The 26395-nt window shown below is 43.8% G+C and overlaps 1 protein-coding gene across 2 annotated transcripts in view; it reads left to right on the plus strand.

Moving 5' to 3' along the window:
• The window catches only part of LOC134225229 (hyaluronidase Tab y 2.0101-like), a 167183-nt gene that overhangs the window by 17484 nt on the left and 123304 nt on the right, over window positions 1-26395 (plus strand). Inside the window, exon 2 of one of the 2 annotated variants that reach the window (XM_062705122.1) lies at window positions 9528-9964. In XM_062705122.1, the coding sequence (XP_062561106.1) occupies window positions 9801-9964 (164 nt within the window). In that variant the 5' untranslated portion in view covers window positions 9528-9800. Of the gene's footprint in view, window positions 1-9099; window positions 9965-26395 lie in introns of those variants that run through there. The other variant, XM_062705121.1, reaches the window with a different exon arrangement.

Raw genomic sequence — 26395 nt, forward strand, 5'->3', positions numbered from 1 at the left:
ATTTCCCTGGTGTGGTGCGGCTGAGAGATCTCAGCCTGCCGTAACCCCTTACCACCGTCTTTCCTGGGTGGACGGACCTTTCCAGGTCCTTCCTCCCCTGGTTTGGGAGGTACCTGGTCGGGGTTCAGCATCCCAGCCCCACTACCCTTGTTCGGGGTAGTAACCCTCCGCGTTTTGGAGCGGCCCCCAGGGAGCTCATCCCCTGGAGACTGTCTACCCCGTTTTTGTGTCTGCTCCGTTGGAGCAGTCACCCCAGACGTGCCCGCGAATACTTGAGCCTCAGTCTGGGTAGACTTTGGCACCACCATCTTCGCTGGCACGCCCTCGGTCGATTCGACCTTGCCCGAGTCCGCGAATCCTTGGGCCTCAGTCTGGGTAGACCTCGGCTCCACGGATTTCACGGGTTTACACTTGGCCGTCCCGACCGCCCTCTCCAGCTTGGCGTCCAACATCGACTTTCGAAGTTTCAGCAAACTCCTCTTGAGGTCCTTACTGATATTATGCTTCGATGACGCAAAGTCGATGATGGCGTCCAGCTGTTCCGCCGCAACCTCGAAGGCCGGAAGCCCATCGCGTTTGCGGTTCATCGCCTCCACAAGCCATGGGCCGTCAATAACCTCTACCGGCGTTTTTTTAGCTGAGATGAAGGTTAAGCGACCCACGCTGGCGCTGCGCACTGAGCTGCCGACTATTGCCTCTGGCCTCCTAGGCGGAGACCTGAACAACCCACCTCTTGCGAAGGGGTTGTCGCCTACACTACTACCACTAATTGAAGAATTGACTTGTTTTTCCATTTTGGTCCCACGAGTTGCTCGGGAAAAGAGGTCCACCACGCCAGAGCCCAGCATGACGCGGTAAGGGGCAATTACTGTGGAGGGTGCCCAGGTACCCCACAGGCTCCGTTAAAGGCCTAGCTCATTATTTCACCCCCCCCCCTGGCCATGCATCCCCTCGGCACGGGTCGCTTAACGCCTTGGGATTAGGGGTTAGGGACGATGGTCCCTTTGGTCGCACCCACTCACTCTAGCTGATGTCGGAAGGACAACAGTGCCCAGGCTGCACTACCAGCTAAGTACAAAACCCTTAGCTGGCGGTCGATTGTCATCTGAAAACCCACGGAAGCGTGAGATTGGAAATTGTGAGGAACAAAGCTGTGTAGGTCGCTCCTTCCCAGATGTCAACTGACCATTTAGCAGCCTGAGGCAATGTTAAGCGCTGTGTTGATCTGTACACTGCCGTTAGACGCATAAATATCACATGTTACAAACGATGGAAATGAGAAAATCGTATTTAAAGTTTCAAAATGCATTTTTGCTATTATCGCCCAGTTTCGCTTCTTTATTGACTTTAACGCAATAAACTATAAAAGTATATTCATATTCATTGGGCCTTACTCAAACATTGCCAGAAATAACTATTTTTTCCACTTTTTTTCAATCAAAACCCGAATGTGACACTTATGCCGCGAAATTCACTAGCCAAGCGAAAAATGTACGCATATTTGTCACACCGTTTACTGAGACGTGGTTGTTGTTAGTAGGGTAAGACGGTATAATATGCCCCCCTAAGGCAACTCATTGATAACTTTTTACTTTTCAACGCATATTATGCAAACTTTGTGTTATTTGGTAGTCCAGGAAGTCGCAAATGCGTTGCTCGTGAGTAGTCATTTACGAATATTACAGATAACACGTAATAAAACTTTTTTTAAAACTCGTAAAAAATTGATTTCAAAAAGTGCCTGGGCAATACGCCCCACCTTAACCAAAGACGTTTCATAGCCCTTCATTAGTATTTTATCAATCACATAATAAAAAGGTTACAAATTCTTATGTGCTTGACAATAAAAAACCAACATAAGTCCATTTAAGCAGGTTGGAATTACATTTCAATAGTTTCCATATAATTTGGAAGCAACTGATGCAAGCTCGCCGCGCTTGTGTCCAGTTGGTAAGGGCATACTGTACTGCCTACACTGGGGCGTTTTGACCAGTGAAACATGTTTTTGGAAAACGTTACATTTTTGAAGAGGGAAACAGTTTTATATTATATTAACCACTGAGAAAAGTTATTTTGTTGCCCAACTAAGTGTTCCAGTGCAAGTTTTGCGGACAGTATGCTAGCATCGCTCCAGAATGTTCAGCAAACAAACATTAAAAGTTACATCAAAACTGTGACTTTTTGTATTTTGCAAATATTTTCATTATGTAATACAAAAATATTCCCATATTCACATAGGATGATGGTTTTACAAATATTTATAGGTACCAACTGAATTTGACCCTTGGTTAGTTATAGTTTTCTATAAATCAAAGGGGGGCGTTTTGGCCAGGTGGGGCGCATTATACCGTCTTACCCTATTTGTTTTGACACTACGAGCGACGATTGTATTTCTTGGATGTGATTATTCGCTGACGGCAGAAGTGGAACCGGAAATGGAATATTTGAAACAATACGGACAATCTAGTGGCGAAGAATCGGAAGAGGACTTCCTCGGGTTCGATTTAGAAAATGAGGCAAATGAGCGTTTACCGTCTGCGGAGCCGGCAAACGTACTATTACCGGTCCCAGAGCTCAACCAATCGGTTTTCAGTGACAGTGGCGTAGTTTCCTTCCCGGGACAAGTTTCCAAGGAAGAAACTCCGACGAAGAAACGGAAGCGAACTGGGAGCCAATGGAATGCAGTGTTGCTGCTCAAAGCTGTGATACGGATAGCTCTGGCAGTTTTTCGAAGTGCGAACCAAGCGGAAATCCGGAAAAAAACCAAAAAAGAAATGAAACGTGAAGATTCAGCTAAAAACGGCACATGTCGCATACGGTCCGTCTGGACAATTGCGGATGCCTCAAAAAGTGCAACGATAAACTTACGCGTGATGACAGACTACAGTTCCATAAAGCGTATTGGGATCTGGATAATGTTGGTCAAGCAAATTTGATCCGGCGGTATGCACATCCAAAACTTGTCGGACGACGCCGGAGCCGTAAAGTGTCCACGGATTTGGTGAAACAACTTGCGGTAAATTGCACTCTTCCAAGCTCGAACGGTGACCCAGTGACTGTTTGCAGAAAGTTTTTTCTAAACACGATTGGTTATCGCGAAAATTGTGGGTAAGTTGTTGAAAGCATTACCTGTTGTTACATAATTTATTTATATGAAAAGTAGTAATGTAATTTACAGATGCATCCGGGCAGCTCGGGACGGACCTCCAGAAGATCGACGTGGGAAATACAAGAGAGATAAGAAAGCACGCGAGGCCATGAGGGAGCATTTATTTGGATATGGCCCAAGTATTTCCCACTATCGACGAGCTCATGCTCCCAACCGTCTTTATTTGCCATCGGATTTGACCGAAAAGTCCTTGCACGAGGACTATGAAGCCAAACAAAACTTCAAAGCAAGCTATTCGTTGTACTGTAAGGTCGTTAAAGAAAACAACATCTCGTTTATGAAGCTCAGGCACGAAGAGTGTGAGGCGTGTACTGCTGCAGAGCTCCGTAACAAGGTGAATGGACACCTGAAATTAAGGATTGTAGCTGCACCGACTGATCTGGACATGCACTACATCTCCAACGTGCAAAGGAATCGCGAATGTCTTATCGAGATGATGGTGACAAAGTGCTGCCAGGAGTAGCAGTTTTTTCTGTGGATTTGCAAAAGGTAAGATCTTGGAAATGCCTAACTCAATCATTTATAAGTTTTGAATTTATTTTCTAGGTCATACAGCTCCCACGGTTGGATTGCTTCAAGAGCATTATTTTTTCGCAACGGCTGCTGGTATTTAATGAGAGCTTTGCGCCTGTTGGCGCCTACACACGAGCCTTTCCAGTGTCTGCGTGCATTTGGTCCCAGTCGGTTGGTGGTCGCACAGCTAACGAAATCCTTAGCTGCTTTTTTCAAAGTCATTAAGAAGTACGCTGACTTGAAGACAATTATCTTTTGGTTGGATAATTGTAGTTCGCAAAATAAGAACTGGAATTTATTCCAACACATTATCCTACTGATAAACAGTAATGAAATTCAGGTCGAGCGCATACTGTTTAAGTACTTCGAATCAGGACATACGTTCATGGCCGCTGACTCTTTCCATGCGGCAGTTGAATCAAAAATGCGTCATGAACGTGTCGTCAGTTTCGAAAACTTCAAGTCTGTGGTTGGCAATGCGAAGAACAATGTTGACGTACTAGATATGCAAGCAACTGACTTCTTCAAAGCTAAGCTCACCGTTTCGCAGTACACGATAAACCAGTGCAAGCCCCGCCCGTACGTGGACTCCATGCGGAAAGTGGTGTTTGAAAAGGCCGTTACGAACTTGGATACGCAGACAACATCAACAGCGAAGACCTTAAATACTGCAAGTTGTTTTCCAAGAAGCAATTTAAGTTGGTTGTGAAGGATCCGTTCTCTATTGCGACAAACGTACGTTGGCAAAATGCTCCTCAAGGAATTGAAGAAGAAAAGAAAACTTCCCTCCTGAAAGTGGTTCTACCTGTTATTACCGAAGAGGAAAAATCGTTTTTTGTTGATCTTCCGACGAAGCAAGTAGCTTCTGATTAATCTCTATGCTTGTTTCTTACATTAAATAAATATTATCGCTATAACATGTCACAATAATTATGAGTTTTATTCAGGAAAAACCCAGATTAATCCACCTAACGGTGATGGTGCCTTTCTCGCGCAAAAAGGTAATAAATGTAGCCTTTACGCTTACACCTCGATGATGTACAAGAAAGGCAAAACAGTTACACCGTCTAATGTTATGATAGAAAATTTACACTAGTAGACGACAGATGGCGCTGCCAAAAGTTTCTCGAATTTCCTATGTTCGAATTTTGACTTTCGGACAATTTCATAGTACTATGAAACTGAACGAAGAGCATACTTACGCCTAAATGCGTGCAACACGAGCATCTTTATAGTGCGATGAAACTCTTAATGGGAAGCCACGGATAAAATATTCATAGATGCAAGGCATTTTTCATAACACATTATTGTTCTATGTGACTATGTCTCATCACTATTTTAATATTATCTATTTTTTGAAATTTGCAATTATTATGAAATTCAATAGTGATCAACAGCGTTTTAGTCTCTGTCGGATGCAACTTGTTGCAAGAAAATCGGTTAAGAGTTTCTATGTGAAAATTTGGCTAATGTTTTTATGGCATTTTGTGCACACACACACGCACACACATACACACACACGCACACACGGACAGACAGACATTTGTTCAGCTCATCGAGCTGAGTCGAATGGTATATAACACTATGGGTCTCCGGGACTTTTATCAAAAGTTCGATTTTGGAGTGAAATGATAGCCTTTCGGTACAACTTAGTTGTACGAGAAAGGCAAAAATGGGTTTGTTTAAGGGTTCCTTTTTATCAGTTTTTACGGGCCTTCAATATTTTAAGTATGTCACAGTTTCACATCGCCTTCTCCTAAGAGGCCGTTCGCATTATAGGAGGAGCGATGTTAGACAATATAATACCTCCACTCCTCCTTCTTGGACAACCGTACATATGAATTCTAAAAGTTAGGAAAGGACCGTGCATACCTACCCGTCACCATTTTAAACTATCCACGTAGATTGTAGATGGCCCCTAAAAGCATGGCATATTTTATGGACGGTCCTCACGGTGTGTTATGTGTCTCTTTGTGTAATCGTTATATCTCTATTTTTAGTGTGACAAATATGCGTCCATTTATCCCAGTGTGACAAACATGCGTCCATTTGTTCAAGTGTGACAAATTGACTTCGGATTTTTTTCGAGTTTTCTAGAATAAAACCTCTGTTTTGACAAAATATTTCAAAAATACGTATCAAATTATGACGTTAGACATCAAAACCTCAAAAATGTTAAAATGTAACATGTGACATTTATGCGTCCAACGGCAGTACACGTGTTTAACCATCCGTGCCATTCATTTGGAGGTTGTCGGGCGTCGCGGAGCTCCTCTCGAGCTTCACAGCGATAACGCTACAAACTTTCATGGTGCAGAGCGGATTTTACGACAGCAAATCTACGCCGGCTTGGTGGCAACGTTTACCATTACTACAACGAGCGCTTCATTCATCCAGGGGCACCTCACATGGGCTGCTCCTGGGAGCGAATGGTATGATCGGTAAAGTCCGCCATGTTATCAGCATACTGCGACGAAAAGTTGGATGATGAAGCACTTCACACGTTATTGGTGGAAGCAGTATCCATAGTCAACAGTCGCCCATTAACATATCTGCCACTGGATTCAACTGAACAGGAAGTAGCTCAGCAAATCGACGGCACCCAATAACTCCGAAGATCCTGGATTACTCTACAGAGGCAACTAGACAGGTTTTGGAGGAGATGGGTAAATGAATATTTACCAACCCTTACAAAACGAACAAAGTGGTTCGACACACCAAAGAATATTGGACCTGGAGACTTGGTAATAATTATCGATGATACGAAACGCAATAGTTGGACCAGAAGACGAGTCTTGGAAGTCTAGACCAACATTTGAAAAGGGCGTAACAGCCGAAATTTATTCCTTCTGATTCTTCGTCTACGTATATAGCTATATATGTGGACGAAGAATCAGAAGGAATAAATTTTGGCTGTTACGTTATCATTATTTGAAAGCTAAATGCTATTATAATTTGTTCAAGTAGGTATTGAGACCTTACATGCATAAAGTGAATTCGACCATTAGTTATATTTTCCTTTGAATGGATATAGATAAACATTACATTGTCGCAGTCATTCGTCGCTATAGCAGCGACAACTGAACCCGTATACTCTAAGTACTAATGTTAGCAATTTATGAATATTAATAGTAGATAGCTGGGTGGTGCGGATAGAGCCGAAGAAATCAAACTAAGTTTATTATTATTATTTTCCCAAATAATAACAATACTTCTCAATATACGATCAGAATCGAACATAACCACAATCTTCAATGTTTGGCTCCGGCACAATAGAAAAGTTTGGCTTCAGTTTGACAACCAAATCGATTCTATTCGCATCACCCAGGTAGATAGAGGTCAATTTATGCATTGAGTAATTCAGTTTTCAGAAGGACTAAAACCCGCTCATTGTTGCTATCAGGATGCTCAAAGTAGAGAATCCACTAAATTGTAAGATCCCAATCTAGCATAGTGAAAGTTACCAATCTAAGAATTCTCTTGTTATTTTAGCTTTGAAGCAACCGTAAATATACTGCTATCAATACTCGGTGAAAACTTCTGTCCTATAGCAACATACGTGAAAGGTTTACCTAAATCTAAACTTTTTACCAATTGTCGATAATAAATCAGTGCTTTCAGGGCACAAAAAATGAAATTCATCGAGAAACGGCTGCGATATTAGTCTATCTAATTTTCCCGACGGTCTCCGATTTATAGAAACACAATATAGAAAAAACAGACGTAGTCCTACGTCAAAAGGAAGAAAGGAGAAGGAAGAAGAAAAAGGGAAGAAGGAAGAAGGAAATAATCGATTTGATCTCGTGAAACTACTACGCCCGATACGAAACACGTTTCGCGCACTGATTGGTTTACCATCCGACCACTGAGTGCAGTGAGGGAAAAATATTTTTCACCACAAACTACGCAAAATTCAGTTCAATCAAAGTTAATTGCCTATTTTTCGGGTATTGGACCACCCGACTTGGACAACAATATACAAAGTTCTGAGAACTCAGATGTGAATATGTACATTATGTGGAAGATTATGATTTGAAAAATGTATTGGAGGTAACCACTTTCCTTCGATGGGACTCGAACCCACGATGATGAAACAACGTGATTTGTTTATTTACTACACTTGAGATCTTTTCTGTGATCAATCATCAAATTTAGTGAACAAGCCTCTCGTTTTAGCTTTTGCTTTTTTCGCTTGATGACTTATAGCGCAATTTGACCTAAAATACCGTAGGGTAAGTGTACCGGTTTTGGCCACCTTAGTGTTTGATTTGGCCAACGCTGAAAAATACATACTTTTCAAAAAATATCGATCAGTTTCAACAGTGAAGAAGCATGAGGGATGTATCTCCTGTTAGAGCCAATCAAACCCTCGAAAATTGCTTTATTTTTCGAGTTATGGAAGAAACTGGCCAAATCAGGAACATGGCCAAAACTGGCACAATTCCCCTACATATTGTCTCAGACCTTGCGATAATCAATTACTCGATTGAACTCTTTCATTCAAACACGTAGTGACGAAGCCGTCGGGCTGACTTCAAGTCTATTTGCATTGTTCAGATAAACCAGGAACAACTCGCCGCTATTCCCACTGAGCCAACATTAATTGCGCCATATGTCGATTCGCACAACCCAAGACAAAGCCACACTTTCCACTACTGATGGTATGATCAGCAGAAACAGCATCTACGGTGGACCGCCTTTAGTACCTTTTGTCTCCAATGGGCGAGACCTTCTGCTCACTTATGGCTACTACTCAACGCAGTACAATGCGGTAGCAAAACATCTCCGTAACCCGACTTGCGAGTAACTTTGATATACTCGTAAGTAGGTATTAAAGTCATGCCAACGCTGTGTTTAAAACGGTAGCAACCATAACGACGCGACGACAGTACAATTTGCATAAAGATAATTTCGTGGGGGGTCATTAGACTTGTCGAATAGTAGAGAAGTTGTGTACGACGAAATCCAGCGGAATGGCAAAATTCAGTTTGGGGGACAAACAAGATGGATATGGAAAAAATACTTTGGAAAGAGGGGGGTTGAAAAACCCCAGAAAACACTTCACGTAATTAGTGAATCGTCTTTTAGACAAATTGTTGAACAGTTTGAAAAATATCTCTAATTGAACCAGCCTACACACAAGATTCATTCAATTGGAAGCACCACGCGGGACGATCACACGGTTGCTCTAATTGTTATTATTGAAAACTGTGTGACCGATCGACTCGCCCGCCCCGTTCGTATTCCACGAAACAGCTGCTAGCCCACTAATTCCAATTCCACTGTCCGCTCCAGACTGCATGGTGATTGTTCAGCCGACCACTTGGTCCGGCCAGATCAAACATTGAATCAAGGCGCGCGCGCTCGCACGCGGCACGCTCGGCCGCAATGCTGCCGGTCGGTCGGTCGGTGACCACGATGACTGAGAATTATTGATATGAAAAAAAAATCGAACCTCTTTGATCGGTGTGTGACTCGATTCGGTTGAAGTGTCGTGAATTATTCTCGCGTCGCACAATGGGAGCGTTCGGAGTCTGATACGGCCAAAAATGTTTCATTGACTTGGCGTTGTTGGCGGAGTTGGTGGTTGTGCAAATTCACCTTCACTGTCCCATTGTACGCCATCGCCGATAGCATCTTAGGGGGAGCACACAGCATCAACATACGCGCCGGTATGGTGGCGGGGCAGTATGGAAGTTCGAACCATCGTCGTCGTCGTCGCGGCTGCCAGTGAGAACAAACCAAGACTTTTAATGGATTTTAAATATGTTCGGTGCCCGGTTCGGTGAACATCTCGCGCGTGTCCAGAGAAATCCGCCACAATTGAAACAGTTCAAATTTGCAGCGGCCGTTGATCAGATTGTTTTTGGAAAGTTGCCAAATGGGGTAAAAGCGCGGTCAGTGACACAAATTTGTTTAATGAATGTTCAAAAATGGAATTCGATTGAAAGTGAACAGATGACTGTGAGCCAATTTTATTCTATGCAAGTGAAGTTATGCAAATTTCGACGTGAAAAGTAAAAAGAAATAGCCATCACAGTGCAACGAAGTCATAAAAAATAATCAAGTTATTTAAATGGTTAAGAGTGCTCAATAAAAAAAATCAAACCACAAGAAAATGCGGTGGCGTAGTGATTCAAGCCAAGTGCCCAGTGATGGAAGTAGATGTGCAAAAAAGTTCTTCGAATGCAGGATAGCGACGATAAGACAAACGACCTCAAACCACTGGTGGTCGCCTCTGGTGCTGGCGGCGGTTTGCATCAACTTGACGGGACCCATCAGGTGAGCTAAAAATCGAATGTCAATATCATTACCAGCATATATTGCAAAGGTGCTATCCAAGGTCAGCCAGAGTGGTTGGGTGCATGTTTGATGAAGTGATCAGTGAGATATCTTGTTTCAGTTTTATGGGAGATAATTGAGGCGTAGCGAAAACTGGTACCAACAGGTTGCAACTATCAGATGATTTATTCTACAGGGCAAAAAAACAATTAACTCTACGGTGGTGCTGCAAACGGGATTTTTGAACAGCTGATTATATTTTTATAAAAATCTTGGTTGGACTACATGTCAGAGCAATGCTTTTGCCTGACTCAAGCAGACGACTTTATTCTTTGTTGTATATTGGTAAATCTGATTACTGTGGTTGGTTTTGTTATGATCGTTTAGCCATTAATATAGCTGCAAAAATCCTCGACATAAAAGTCTCACAATGATGACACAAAATTGAAATTTATTTATACTGTCGGTTGCTGCCATTTATTACAGCTAAAACGAACAGTGGGTAATGTCTGTGACATAACCGCGAAGTGGACATAGGACTTGACTTGACCATGTCTTTGAAGATGTATAATATATCCAAATCTCTCACGTCACCTTATTTGTATAAAAAATCGGCGATAACAGCCCAAACATTATTATAACAATTTTCATGAGCAATATAGGAAAAAATATCTCAAAAAGAAAAGCTCTCAATCGATTTTTCATCTAATAGTGGAATTTTGTGTGATTTATTTCATTATATGTCACAGTTCTTGTTGTAACGGTAACGAAAATGTAACGGTTATGAAATTTTTTTGAAAATCTGCTATTCGCGTATAACATTTTATCTTTATTTTATATCTTATCTAACAGTATTTTAGAATTTTTAAGAACTCTTTAGTAAGTCTATCAATGGCTCTCAGAAGAACCGTATGCTTTGAAAATAAACATTTTCTATGTCCATCTGTTGCGTCATGTTGCAGTGGATTGTAAAATTAATGTTGGGTGCGCCGGGTGGAGCGCGAAACCAAAGCTGTCTTCATGCAGTGTAGGTATGTGCCGACGTGTGTTGTTTCTCCAGATGGAACCAGCGGGATACGAACTGCCGACCGATGAACCGGTGACCAATTGCGAGCATTATCATTATCTTTCTTGGCCCTGATAAGGGCCGGAAATTAACTTTTTCATGGACAACTGGTTGACCGAAAGAATTTCTTGTTCGAAACCAAAACACACACACGGTTTCTTCAAAAGCAAATTCTTTCTCTTGCTTTTCTTCAGCCTGTCTCGGATCGATACTGATGCCGGCCAGCCTCGGCTCGACTCTGCTGCTGTTGCCGGTATCTGCTCGGCATTGCTGAGGTGTCGGGTCTGTGGGGTGGACTGCTTCTGGAACTTCTTCTACTGCTGTACTGATGGCTATGTTTCGGCTGATGTTGTCCTCGACTCTGCGGCTTATCTCGGTCAGAATGAAAGGAAAAAAATCACGTTGCGCTATTTTATGCCTTCTCGTCAGACCCAGCAGCAGCTCATTCGCAGCTTCGACTGAAGGGCCTCCGAGTCCATGCGATATCGACTGAATAAGGAAATTATTTAACTCTTATAGCCTTGAAAAAGGCTGTTTGTTTCGGCTTGGTCCAACTAATAAGAAGGACTGAATGCTCTGTAAGCGAATGCACTTTTCTTTTATACTTAATTTTGAATCGTCTCTGCTTCCCGATTGGTCGGCCAATCAGTGAGCGTCTTGTATCCCGTTCCTTTGTCAGCCAAAGCGTAATCATCATCGACGCGTTCGTGATGGGCTTCTTCTTTTTTTCTTTGTTGCTCGCTGCTGGCGTATAGGGGAACTGTTCCGATCTCCATCTCACTGTACATATATCCATCTCATCGCTAAACAAAGAAATACGGCACCAAATTCGTCGCTTCTTTTTGTAAACATGCGTGCTCACTGCTGAAAAAAATCACAAAAATAATAAACAAACCAAATTCCTTTCCATTGCTTTGTTTTTGATGGGATGGAAATAGGAGCTATGAGATGAAGTGGCGAACCGTTCCCCTATTTCCTAACGGGACTTTTCGCACGGTACAGGCCACAAGCCAGGCAATCGAGCTAAGAATTGCTGTTCAGGTGGGAAGTGCGGAAAATTTAGGATTGGTTGCTTGGGAGTCATTCAGTCACGTTCGCTTTGTGCGCGAACAGTATCAAACAATGTTTTTCTATATAAATCGATTGATAGCTTTTCATTTTTAGATATCTTTTTTTAAATTGCTCACGAAAACTGTTATAATAATGTTTAGGCTGTTATCACCGATTTATTTATCTAAATTAGATTATGTGAGGAATTTGGACATATTAAGTGTCTTTAAAGGCATGGTCAAGTCTAGTTTTTCGTCCACTTCGCGGTCACAGTTCTTGTTATGTCACGGTTATAAAAAACCTTGAAAATCTGCTATTCGCGTATAACATTTTATCTCTAGAATATTGGATTTGACACCCAAGTACATTTTCTAACGCGGAGGGTATTTAAAACTTTGATATTATATATATATCAGTGGCTCTCAGAAGAACCGTTTGCTTCAAAGAAATACAATTTCTATCTCCATCTGTTGCGTCATGTTGCAGCGTATCCGCTTGCCGTGTGCTGTTTCTTCAATGGAACCAGCGGGATGCGAATCGCCTTAATGCAGCATGCGACGAACCAGTGACGAATGCCACCCAATTGCGAAAATTATTATTAACTCTCTTGGCCCTGATAAGGGCCGAAAATTAACTCCTTTCGGGGAACTGATTGACCGAGGGGGTTTCTTTACTCGAAACCAAAACACACACACACGCGATTTCTTCAAGAACATTGCAGTTCTTTCTCTTGATTTTCTTCAACTTGTTTCGGCTCGATACCAATGCCGGCTCAACACTGATGCTGGTCGGCCTCATCTCTTCATTGATGCCGGCTAGTTTCGGCTCGACTTTGCTGCTGCTGCCGGTATCTCCTCGGCATTGCTGCGGTGTCGGGTCTGTAGAATGGGCTGCTTCTGGAACATTTTCTGCAGCTGTACTGGCATGCTTTGACTGCCGGCGCTGCCGGGCCGAAAAGCGGATGATGCGGACGATGATGTTTTGCGAAAAGTTGCGAGTGCTGTCGAATCGATGCTGATGTGGCTTCGTTTGTCCCGGTTAGAATTGAAGGAAAAAAATCCCGTTGGAAGATCTGAACAGAATGAGAAGGAAAAATTGCGTCACCCTCTGTTCGCGCCCGTCGCGGGAAACTTATCGGACACTTCATAGAAACTCGCTCTTTAAATCAAACATCTTTATTACGCGAACACTAAAACAGTTTATTGCGGTATAAACAGAAGAGACGAGGTGACTTCCGCGACGGTTTATTTTAACTAACTTATTCTATTTACATCTATCTTTTCTATCCTATGCATACACAGCTGACTCGATCCCAACGATCGTTTTCCAGCTGTAGCAAGTACGAGTAGGTATATAAGCAAAGAGCGAACCGGTTGGAGAGAATTGTACTAACTAGAGATGTCTAGGTAAACAAAACTGTCGATCGATTACCTTACTCGCTCGAACATTAGCCGGCCGCCTTGGAATCTATGATTACAAAATCTATCTCTTTCTAACACACGACTACTGCAAACTTTAACTTCTATGTTGATTTGTTTTGATTCCATTTTCTATCATTTGCTCATCTATATACATCAACCTCTGCCTTGCCTGCTGGTATATAAATTGTGTTGAATTCAGTCTGTTATATTAGAATCGGTAATCAGCTGATTGTTGAACGCTGGATCTTTTGCGGCTGGGTGTTAGTAGTAATCTTTCATCAGCACCTGGTAATCATTTTCCATACTTAATGTGCGACTTTCTTCTTGTGCGTGGACTACTATAGATGCAGATGATGTATTTGGCCTCGATGAATCTCCGTTGTTGTGCATGCTTGATAAACATAGAAGGATGGACTGTCGCTTGAAGCAGCTTATGATTCCAATCGAAGCTGGACCGGATAATAGCAGTCGAGACGGGAGGTTGCGTGATGACGAATCCTTAATGTGGCTTATTGGTGCATAGTCGCTGTAAAAGATGAAAGGGTGCTTTTTTATCTTTATAATCATGGATATAAACGACTTGCCTGAGTCGGGAGCCACCGTGGCTCCCGCGAGTGCCTGTTGGCACCGATGATGATGTATGACGATGTTGGGAGGTTTATCCTCGGAGTGAACGAAAAATGTTCAGGGTCAAAATAGGTACGATGACTTGTAACAAACATGAGAATGGTGGGCTTCAATGGTGGGCCGAGCAGATGCTGGAAAAGATGAGAGGGTGCTTTTTTACCTTTTTAATCAAAATATGAAACACTTGCCTGGAACGGAGGCCCTCCATGGCCTCCGTGAATGCTGAGTGCCGATTGGCATCAGACTCCCTCTCATCATGAATTGGTTTAGTCCATCCGATGATTTCCGGCTCTTTTGCAGGCTTCGTGGAGCTGCAACAGTGTAGCTACGTTGCTGTATATGTTGGTTAGGTTGGTAATATACGATGGTAGTCTCCCAGAGTACAGTCAGACCGGGATGCTTCTGGTGTGTCCTTTCAGGCATTGTTTCTGCAGTTCACCTCAAATGATCAAACGTGGATCTCCAATAAGTAACGGAACAAACGGGCGCCGAAGCGCTGGCGATAAACGCCGCTGAATAATATGCGCGGACATGCAACCATGGACCTCCACCGATATTGAACATGTTACCTCATTCGACAGGGAATTATTGGATTGGAGACTGTTCCGGGAGCACGGAACCAGGGGCAAATCGTGACTGGGAAAAGATGAGCGATTACTTTTTTGAAAAATCAAAATACAAAAAACTTAACTGGTGTGCGGAGGCCAATTGAATTGACCTCCGCTGGTGGAGGAGTCCTAGTTCTCCCCGTTCATTGAAGGAATGTTATCACGAATTGGCAAAACGCAGATTTTTGAGATAGCTCTGCGATAGCTGCCGTCCTTAGTCCTTATGGTCACGACACGCACATGTCCGTCTCCACCACTGTGAACTTCAATAACACGCCCTAGCTTCCACTTCAGGGGAGGTTGCTCTTCATCTTTCAGAACCACCATGGTTCCGACAATGATGTCGTTGCGTCGGACAGTCCACCTTGTACGATTGTGAAGATCTGATAGGTACAGTTTTGACCACTTCTTCCATAATTGTTGAATGCACCGTTGAGCCCTTTGGTATGCTACGAGACGATTCTCAGGAATGCCATCTAGATCAGGCTCTGGAATAGCCGTGAGGGGTCGCTGAATCAAAAAATGACCCGGAGTTAATGCCTCGAAGTCGTCTGGATCATTACTTAGCGCTGTGAGCGGTCTCGAGTTTAAAACAGCTTCAGCTTGTGCCAGAATCGTGTTCATCTCATCATAGAGAAGTGTTCGCAAGCCAATCGTCCGTTTAAATAGAAGTTTGAACGACTTGACTGCTGACTCCCACAATCCTCCGAAGTTAGGTGAGCGTGCTGGAATAAAGCGAAAATCGATCTGCTCTTCTATGGATTGTCTGGTCACGGTTGACTGAAACTGCTGATCTGTGAACAGTCTATGTAACTCCTCGAGTCGACGTCTCGCACCTACAAAATTTCGACCGTTGTCGCACATGATTATTTCCGGTTTGCCCCGTCGGGCGGTAAATCGTTTCAATGTGGCGATGAAACCTTGGGCGGACAGATCTACAGCTAGCTCCAAGTGCACAGCCTTGGTCACTAAGCAAATGTAAACAGCAACGAAGACAACTATTGGGCGATTGCGGCGGTGATAGTACGCAACCTTAAATGGCCCACAATAGTCAACTCCTACTCGCAGAAACGGGAAACAAGGAGTGACTTTCCCGGAGGAAGATCAGCCATAAGTTGGTCCTGGATCCGTGGTCTTGCTCTGAAGCAGGATACACACTCGTGAATCACCTTTCTCACAAGATTCCGTATGTTGGTCGGCCAGAAAAGTTCTCGAACTGACGAAATGATCAACTGCTGACCACCGTGTAGTAATTTTCGGTGGTAGTGAGCGACGACGATGTAGGCAAGCGGATGACGATGATCCAGTATATAAGGATGCTTACGGCGGGTTGCAATGGGAGCGTTGTGAAGTCGACCGCCGACGCATAAAATATCCTCCTCGAGTTGTGGGTTCAAGGCTTTGAGTTTTGACGATTCTCTTATGTCACGACCGTTCGATAGATCTGCTATTTCCTGAGGAAAGCTTTCACGCTGGGAGAGACCAACTAAAACATGCAAGGCTTCTTCAAGTTCGAGTTTCGAAAGAGTTCCTTGACGTCGATTGCTGCGGTTGGCCTGCCGCGTATTGTGCCTGAATCGTAGCATCCAGGCAGTGAGGCGTAGGAGATCAGTATACGAGGATCGGAGACTGAATTGATCGCTTGGAGTGCTTGTCGGCAATGCAACGACTATGTTCTTTGCCTCGAGCTCGGCAGGGTTGAAGTTGTCCTTACTGATTTGACTATTTGAAGGCCAAAAACGCTCCTCCGACCTAAGCCAATGCGGCCCTCTGAACCAAAGCGCTTCGTACTGGAGCTGTGCTGGTGTCATACCTCTGGAGATAATATCCGCTGGATTATCGAGCCCTTGAACGTGATTTCAAATGCCGTCCTTCGTGATGTGCTGAATCTCCGAAACCCTATTGGCCACAGACTGTTTCCAAGTGGATGGCGGCGATGAAAGCCAACACTTGACAATAGTTGAATCCGTCCAAAAGAAGCACCGTGGAGTGGAAAGCCGCTTGTTTCCTTTGATTAGATTATCCAGTGGAGCAACTCGAGATTTCGCAGTCAACAACCTTACACACACCTCCCCCGTTTCGGAGATTGTTCGCACATAAAAGCAGGCACCGTATGCCTTGTTCGACGCGTCACAGAAACCATGAAGCTCGGTGGTAATAATGTGAGCACCAGTACCTATCCACCGAGAAATCGTGAGGTTTTCTAGCCCTGCTAGATTACGCCTATACTCTTGCCATTGTTTTTGATGCTCTGGATCAAGCGGATCATCCCAACCGCAGCTCTGTTTCCACAAATCTTGGATAAAAATCTTGGCCTGAATGATGACTGGTCCCACCAAACCAAGTGGATCAAATAAACGGGAAACATCTGAGACAACAATTCGCTTTGTGATTGGCGCTACCCAGTTGAATGTAGGAAACGAAAAACGAAACATATCTGTGCTAGGTTCCCAGACTAAACCCAACGTTTTGATAGTGGTTTCGGAAGAATCAAGGGACAATGTGGAGCGCCCATCTCTCAGATTTTGAGGAATTACTTTAAGGAGATCCGTGCAGTTCGAGTTCCACTTCCGCAATATGAAACCTGCTGATTGCGAGAGCTCGATAACTTCGTTCACTAACTGCCGCCCTTCCTCTACTGTGTTAACTCCGGTGAGCATATCGTCTACATAAAGGTCCTTTTTTATCACTCTTGACGCCACAGGGTGTGAAAATTCTCCTTCTTCTGCTAAGCGCTGTAAGCATTTGGTTGCTAGATACGGTGCGGACGATGTACCGTACGTCACGGTGGTCAATTCATATGTCCGCAGAGTTTCTGATGGCTCGAATCTCCATTTAATGCTCTGCAATGGCTGGTCCTGAGGCTGGACTTCTATCATGCGGTACATTTTAGCAATGTCGGCGTTGATGGCAATACGGTGTGTACGAAATCTTAGACATATGCTGGTCAGATCATCCTGAACAACGGGGCCGACCATCAGGGCATCGTTGAGGCAAACTCCTGTTGAAGTCTGGCACGAACCATCAAAGACTACACGCAGTTTTGTGGTTGTACTGTCCGGTTTGAGAACAGCATGATGCGGTAGAAAGTATCTCTTGACTTCTTCTGTATCAGTTTCAACTGCCACCTCTCTCATGTGACCAAGCGCGAGATATTCGCGAATGAAATCGAAATACATTGTTTTTAGCTCCGGATTTGCAGAAAATCTTCGTTCCATCCCCATCATTCGCCTTGTCGCTATGTTTTCCGAATGACCCAAACGACTGATTACGTTCTCCTTTTTTGGCAACGTCACAATAAATCTTCCGTTCGCGCTCCTGACGGTTGTACGGTTGAAGTACTCCTCGCACATCGATTCTTCCAAAGATTGTGTGCTTACATTACGGCAAGTCTCCAGATCCCAAAACTTCGTGAGCTGCTCTTGAAGATCGAGAGTGGAACATGCAAGAGTAATCGCCGATACAGAGTGTTCTGTTGATGGACGATCCGGAACAATACCGGAGACGATCCAACCGAGCTCGGTGTTTTGCAACGTAGGTCCATTCTCAGTTGCCTTGTGTTGATCGCTTCGCAGAAGGTCCAAATAGTACTCCGCTCCAATAATTATGTCTACTGCACCCGGCTCATAGAATCGAGGATCAGCAAGAAAAGCTGACTCAGGGAGATCCCATCCGCTTGGATCACAGCTTGCTGTTGGTAGTGGCACAGTCAACTTGGGCAGAACATAGAACTGCATCTCCTGAACAAACGGTGAAATGCGTTTCATCCTCGGACTCACTAGTGCATTCACTAGTTTTGTTGACCTACTACTAGACGATCCAATCCCTTGAACGGAAAGCGAAGTTGATAATCCGACGAAATTTAATCTGGTAGAAAACTCCTTCGACATCAAGCAGTGCTGAGAACACGAATCCAGAAGTGCTCGTGCTAGCATTGAATTTCCATGACGATCTTTCACTGTTACAAGTGCAGTGGATAGCAGAATATTGTGTGTGGGCATAATTGGGAGTGCAACGTGTGTTTGTGTGGTGCATGTGGCTGTGTTTGTGGCTAAAGATTGAGTGCTTTCTCCTTGCGAGTTGATGAGTGAAGTGTTGCTAGCAGTGTGAGTCTGCTGGATCGGATTTGGTGGCTTGAATTCTGACTGTCTTCGATTCTCTGTCGGAGGATTAGATTGCGATTGTGGAACGGAGGATCTTGAGAATGCACCGTGTAGCAAAGAGTGGTGTTTCTCCTGGCAGTGATGACATGTTCCCTTCTCGCAATTTCGGGCCCAGTGGCCAGGTCTTAGGCAATTCCGGCACAACCTTGCTTTGAAAACCGCTTCACTTCGTTCAGGAACCTGCAACCGTTGGAACCTTGCACAGACAAAAGCGGAATGCCAGCCTTCACCACAGAATGGGCATTTGTTGGAAGGCTTTACGTTTACATGGCAGACGGATGAATTAGCAGATCGGTGGTCAGATAGACTTACTCTTGAGCTTGTCGTTGCGATGGATTGTAGAACTGAACAATGGCTACGTAAAAAGGCAATAAGATTTTTGTACGTCGGCACTTCGTTTGAATTGTGATGCGTTTCCCACTGCCGTAGCGTGGCAGAATCCAACCGGGAACACAACATGTGTGCCAAAATGGTACTCCAACCATTAGTGTCCTCGCCGATTTTTTGCAACATCTGAAGATTTTTCTCGAAAACACTGACAAGGTTACTCAAACCATCGTAACTTTCACGCTTTAAGCTCTCCACAGCAAAAAGGGAGTCTAGATGGGCCTTCACAATCAGCTTTCTATTCTCGTAGCGCATTTCAAGGGCTTTCCATGCCACGCCGTAGTTTGCTGATGAAAGCTCCACCGATTCAATTTCTTGTAAAGCTTCACCAGATAAGGCAGACTTTAAATAGCTGAACCTGTCAATATCAGAAAGTTGCTTATTTTCATGGATCAGGCTACGAAAGCTATCCCGGAATGTAACCCATTCTTTAACATTCCCTCCAAACGACGGAAGGCGAATCTCTGGCAGCTTTACTCTCGAAAGAGTTGTTTCCGAGCGGTCACCAAGTTGACCATTTCCAGCAGGTATTGAACTTGTCTGTAGAACAGTTCGCCTTGATGATAAATTGGCTTTCACGAAGAAATATCGTTCCTCAAACTTAGTAAGAATGAGCAAATTTTCCTCTTCACGTCGTTTTTCCGTCTCAGCGTCAGCATCATCATCCACAACATCGTCGGAAAGGAGTTCTATTCGTTCTCGAATGCCATAAAACTCCTTACAGATGGACTCCAATGTCTCCAACCGTACGTTGATCTGGCACTCGTCTCTAGCAGGATTGAACTGTTTCACAAACTTCTCCAAACCATCCAGAGTATTAAGTACCCGGCGCTCACTCTTGCCAAGCGCCCTGAGATCGCTCATCGTTGAAAATGCAATTTAAACAGCACTACGACTAATCACGAAATGCGTAATTAATCGTTAAATCAAACACTGCACTTTTTTTTAAAAACACCACCGATCGACTCGACGTTCCACACTATCGCGACCTCGCGAGACAGTTTGACAAATGGCAAGACAGACAGCAGCAATGGGGGAGCGACCAAAAATGAAAACAAGCCGAAAAATTCCAGCAGACACCAAGACCAAAATCAAGCTAGCGGACACCACAGGACTGTGTAGCAGAATGGATAAATCTCGCATGCACTTTAATCTATGAATTTATTCCATCAATAGCCACATGCATAATATAACACCGTCCAAACATGCACAAATTACTTCCCAATCTCAAATCTCTGCAATGGCTGGGCTGCTGCGACCCCGTCGTTGGCACCTTGAATCCTTTCTGGAGGATGCTGCCCAAAATGTCCTCCGCTGCCTCTAACAATGCCAATCCTTTCCGATGATGGCGACGCTTTTCAATAGCTCCAACCAAAGCGATGGCGACCAGTTGTCCAATCCAATACCGTATTCTTCTGATTTTCCACTTTTCACGGGAATCTTCCGAGCCGATCTCGCAATTAATTGCCGCCGGCTTACGCGCACTGATAGTCTATCGTCCGTTTTATTGTACCCAACATACACCAGTCAGCACTGACGGTTTTCAGTAATTTTTCCGCTAAGAGTGTCCGAATTACAATACCGGGTTCGAAGGACCAAAATGTTCGCGCCCGTCGCGGGAAACTTATCGGACACTTCATAGAAACTCGCTCTTTAAATCAAACATCTTTATTACGCGAACACTAAAACAGTTTATTGCGGTATAAACAGAAGAGACGAGGTGACTTCCGCGACGGTTTATTTTAACTAACTTATTCTATTTACATCTATCTTTTCTATCCTATGCATACACAGCTGACTCGATCCCAACGATCGTTTTCCAGCTGTAGCAAGTACGAGTAGGTATATAAGCAAAGAGCGAACCGGTTGGAGAGAATTGTACTAACTAGAGATGTCTAGGTAAACAAAACTGTCGATCGATTACCTTACTCGCTCGAACACCCTCTTTTATGGCTTATTTTGGTGCGCAGATGCAGCTTATCCGCTAGCGTCTGCACCCATCAGAATCAAGCGAACAAATGACGCGAGGAACAAGCGGCACTCATATTTATATGTAGGTTTCAGCGCAGTCAATGTTTTGCTTCGAAAACAGTTTTAGGCCTATTGAAACAAGTTTTTCGGGTCATATCAAGTATGAATATGAAAGGCATACTTAAGATCTGTCGACTAAGGGGTTTTCCGAAGAGATCCGTTCACTGGGACAAACGCTATTATCATTCAAAATCTTTCAACACAGCGTAACGCGGTCGATTTAGAAATATTGAGATGACACCCGGTATAGTGAAGAGAGACGTAAGTCCTACGTCAAAAAACCAAGATTGACCTTATAAACCTTAAAAGTTTCACCGAACTGTCTCCAGAAGACACAGACTGCTTTTGGGATAACATATTCCTTAAAAAAGCATTACATCATTTTCGCAATCGAAGATTTTAACAAAACGAGAATGTTTCATAAATTCCAAATAGTGATGGGCAAAACGATTCAACGCTCAAATAAATGAGTCGACTCATTTGTACGGCTGTTTGAACGGATAATTCATCCAAAAGAACTATAAACTCCCGGTGGTTTGTGCGATACATCATTCAAATTATCGGAGTTCTTTTTTAATTTGAACTTCTAGTATCTTCATAATACATAACTCATTTCGAGTGGACTCTTTTGCTGATTTGTTTGATTTCGTGCTCCGTGCTCCATTTTAATTTTATTCATTCATTTATTTAGTTAACATCTAAACAGATAACACTGAATCAACAAATTGACGCCACAATGCACGGTTCGAGGCCGCATCTCTCCATCCTCGGATACGCCCCACGCTCGCCAAGTCGTTCTGCACCTGGTCTGCCCATCTCGCTCGCTGCGCTCCACGCCGTCTCGTACCTGCCGGATCGGAAGCGAACACCATCTTTGCAGGGTTGCTGTCCGACATTCTTGCAACATGTCCTGCCCATCGTACCCTTCCGGCTTTAGCTACCTTCTGGATACTGGGTTCGCCGTAGAGTTGGGCGAGCTCATGGTTCATTCTTCGCCGCCACACACCGTCTTCTTGCACACCGCCAAAGATGGTCCTAAGCACCCGAATACTCCGAGTGCTTGCAAGTCCTCCTCGAGCATTGTCCATGTTTCATGTCCGTAGAGGACAACCGGTCTTATTAACGTCTTGTACATGACACATTTGGTGCGGTGGCGAATCTTTTTCGACCGCAGTTTCTTCTGGAGCCCGTAGTAGGCCCGACTTCCACAGATGATGCGCCTTCGTATTTCACGACTAACGTTGTTGTCAGCCGTTAGCAAGGATCCAAGGTAGACGAATTCCTCGACCACCTCGAAGGTATCCCCGTCTATCGTAACACTGCTTCCCAGGCGGACCCTGTCGCGCTCGGTTCCGCCCACAAGCATGTACTTTTTCTTTGACGCATTCACCACCAGTCCAACTTTTGTTGCTTCACGTTTCAGGCGGGTGTACAGTTCTGCCACCTTTGCAAATGTTCGGCCGACAATGTCCATGTCATCCGCGAAGCAAATAAATTGACTGGATCTGTTGAAAATCGTTCCCCGGCTGTTACACCCGGCTCTGCGCATGACACCTTCTAGCGCAATGTTGAACAACAGGCACGAAAGTCCATCACCTTGTCTTAGTCCCCAGCGCGATTCGAACGAACTGGAGTGTTCGCCCAAGATCTTCACACAGTTTTGCACACCTTCCACCGTTGCTTTGATCAGTCTGGTAAGCTTTCCAGGGAAGCTGTTCTCGTCCATAATTTTCCATAGCTCTAAGCGGTCTATACTGTCGTATGCCGCCTTGAAATCAACGAACAGATGGTGCGTGGGGACCTGGTATTCACGGCATTTTTGAAGGATTTGCCGTACAGTAAAGATCTGGTCCGTTGTCGAGCTCCATTTTAATTTTAACGGAGTTCAAATTCAAAAAAGTGTTCAGTTTAGAACGACCAAATTATTGTAGCATATATTTCCTTCAAATAAAAAAATACACACAACAGCCTTGTTTTATATCTTGCGCATTCAGCTGTATTAGATTTAATGTTGAACTAGCTGTATGTACCCATCTTTGTCCGGGGTTGCCAGTTTGATTTCGCAGCTGTTGGAATTGCCAATTTGATTTCGCTGAAATCAGTTGGTAATCGACAACCCCCGTGTTTTGTTGTTGATACTTCCTCAATTGATGAAACGATCAAAATATTGGTTAAAGAGCAGCCAATGATTAAAAGAAGATAGATATCACTTTTACAAACATTAATTCCGACCAATAAATTCTTGTTGTAATTTGTTATTTGTTTATTTTATTGGATACGAAAACCTGTTAGTGTGACACTTTGTATCAGGTCAAGGATAAGTTTGCAGAATTTTGGATAATACAATGGATCCAGGATAAAACTAAACAAATAGAAAACAATTAAAACACACAAACACTAACTAAATTAATAAAAAAAACATGTCAAATTTAAATTCTAATTTAGTGCTATTGATCTTTGAGCTGCACTTTCGAAAGATGAGATTGATGGTTTCTGCTTCACTTCCAGTGGCAAGTTGTTCCAACATGAATCTCCTGCGATTAGAACACTTTTGCCGCTCGAAGTCGTGTGCCTTGGGACAATGAGTGACCGCGTTCTTTATGTATGTTCTTGAATTTACTTCGGTAGATTGCCGTCGTATCCTCGTCTCATGAAGCAACAGGTCCGAAGATGGTAGTGTGCTGGCAGGTCGTATCCCAGAATGGTGTTACGAACTTCAGCTGTTGTCTCACGACCACGAAAACGTTGACTTGTAGCACCGGTGAAGCTGACTTTTTTGTGCTGCCGAAAGTCCATGATAGTACACTATATCACAATATGTGAATATAGGTATGATGACGGTTTGTACCAGTTTACAACGAGTGGTTACAGAAAGTACCGGTTTGAAGCGTCGGAAAATCCTTAGTGTATTGTATGCCTTTTGCACAACGCTGTTTACTTGGTATGACCAGGTCATGTTTTTGTCCATTTGGAGACCGAGGTTAGTTACATGGTCAGATAATGGAACAACTTCATCACAGAAAACAATATTCGTTTCCGGTACGACTGTTCCCGATCGATTGAAGATAAAGGCTTGGGTTTTTTTTAGGGTTCGGGTGCAGGTTGTTCACTTTAGCCCAGCGATTGATTGCTCTAAGGTCACTGTTGATGTTTCTAATCAGCCTATCCACGTCGGGAATCGACCCCAAAATATATACCTGCAGGTCGTCCGCGTAGAGATGGTAATTGCACTTGAGAGCTGTTGGAAGGCTGTTAATATATGAGCTGAACAGAAGTGCACTTAAGCAGGAGCCTTGGGGAGTACCATCTGTGATTCTGCGTACGCTGGAAAGCACGTCGCGTCGCCTTGCCGAACCGACTGGCTTCGATGTTCGGGAAATGAAGCTATAAGTCCACTTGCGGTCCTGGAGAATCTGAACTCATTGGTAAGCTTGGTGCTTGGTGCGACACAGTTGAATGCCAACGAGAAGTCGACTAGTACCATGACAGTACAGCGGTTGTTATCAAGATTGCTGTATATGTCATGAGTTACCTTAACTAGAGCTGTGGTTGTTCCGAAGCCCTTCCTGTAGCCTGATTGGTGATTGGCCATCACATCTGTTATGGGGTTATTTAGATGTTCTAAAATCTGTTCTAGTAAATTTTTTTCTAGGACTTTGGAAACCGCGGGGAGAACACTTATAGGGCGAAAATCCTTGGGTTGAGATGGACTGGCTACCTTAGGAATGTGTGTGATGATGGCTGTGTTCCACATAGTAGGGAAAGTTTGAGCAGAGATAATGGCATTGAAGAGGTGACACAGAAGCGGTAGGATGAATGGGCATAGTAATTTAATGAACGAAATGGGAATTTCGTCCGAACCTGTTGCGTTGGAATGAATATCAAATATTTTCCGACATATTTCTTCAACGCTTGTGTGCTGAAAATTGAATTCATTCTCACCATGATCCACCGCTGTTCTGTGGTTTGGTTCATCTGGTGGTGGTGGACTGCTGTTGTTCTCAACCCTTAGTTGAAGGTGGCCATCTGAGAAAAAACGATTAAGTTCCTCGATATCAATGTTACAAGCTCCAGAATCTTGCTTTGTTGTATTATGAATTCCTTCTCGTCGGAGGTTACACCATAGCTTTTTGGCTGGCAGATCTGTGCCAAAGTGGCGATCAGCATAACGTGTTTTTGCTTCGAAGATTAGGGAATTCACGCGGTCGCGAAGACGCGAATATTCTGTCCATTGGTTGTCATCTCTATTTCTGTTTGCGTATGTAGGATGGATTGCGTATGTAGAGCTTGAATGCCAGATCTCTTGTAGCGATTGCCTGTTTGATTTGTCGGGTGATCCACGGAGTTCTTTCATCGGGAATAGGAATAATTCTTTCAGGGGCGTGAAGATCAAGCAAGTTTCGCAACTCGGCGGTCATCAAAGTAGTTTTTTCCTCAATGGCGTCAGAATCATAAAACTGTTGGAAATCGATTGCTTGAAAATTAGCTTGAAGTTGCATTGCATCAATGTTCCGGAAGTTTCTGACACGTGTGGATTTCCTGTTTTGCTTTCTTACCCTAATGTCCGCAAGAAGGTAGATTACCTCGTGATCTGAGATCGAGTTTGCTGATGAGGTTTTGGTTTTCTTGATGTATTGTGGACAATCAGTTATCAGAAGATCGATCGTAGACGATGAAGTGTCTGTGATTCGGGTGGGGCCTGTTGGTAGGACGGTTAGATTGAAAGTTGAGTGGATTTGGTTCAACGAGGTCAAGTTTGCAGAAGGCACATTAGTAGCGACATTGATGTTGAAGTCTCCAAGTACATAAATCCTGTCAAAGTTGTAGTCAAGAAGTTCCAGTAGAACCTTTTCGTAGTGCTGGCTGAACAATTGGTTTGAACACGAAGGATTGTACAGCACGACCACTCCAATATTCAGCTCACCGACTTTGACTTGGATTGCTAAATATTCCAGCTTTGAAGTCTTTTCTAACATACATACCAACACCGCCGCATGTTTTTGATCCTCGCCCGCGACCTGAAGGGACCTGAAGGCAGGGAATGCTTAATAACGTTGTAGGCAGGTATACGCACTGGT

Source organism: Armigeres subalbatus, chromosome 3 (genome assembly GCF_024139115.2).
Source record: "Armigeres subalbatus isolate Guangzhou_Male chromosome 3, GZ_Asu_2, whole genome shotgun sequence".
In the NCBI taxonomy this organism is placed as follows: domain Eukaryota; kingdom Metazoa; phylum Arthropoda; class Insecta; order Diptera; family Culicidae; genus Armigeres; species Armigeres subalbatus.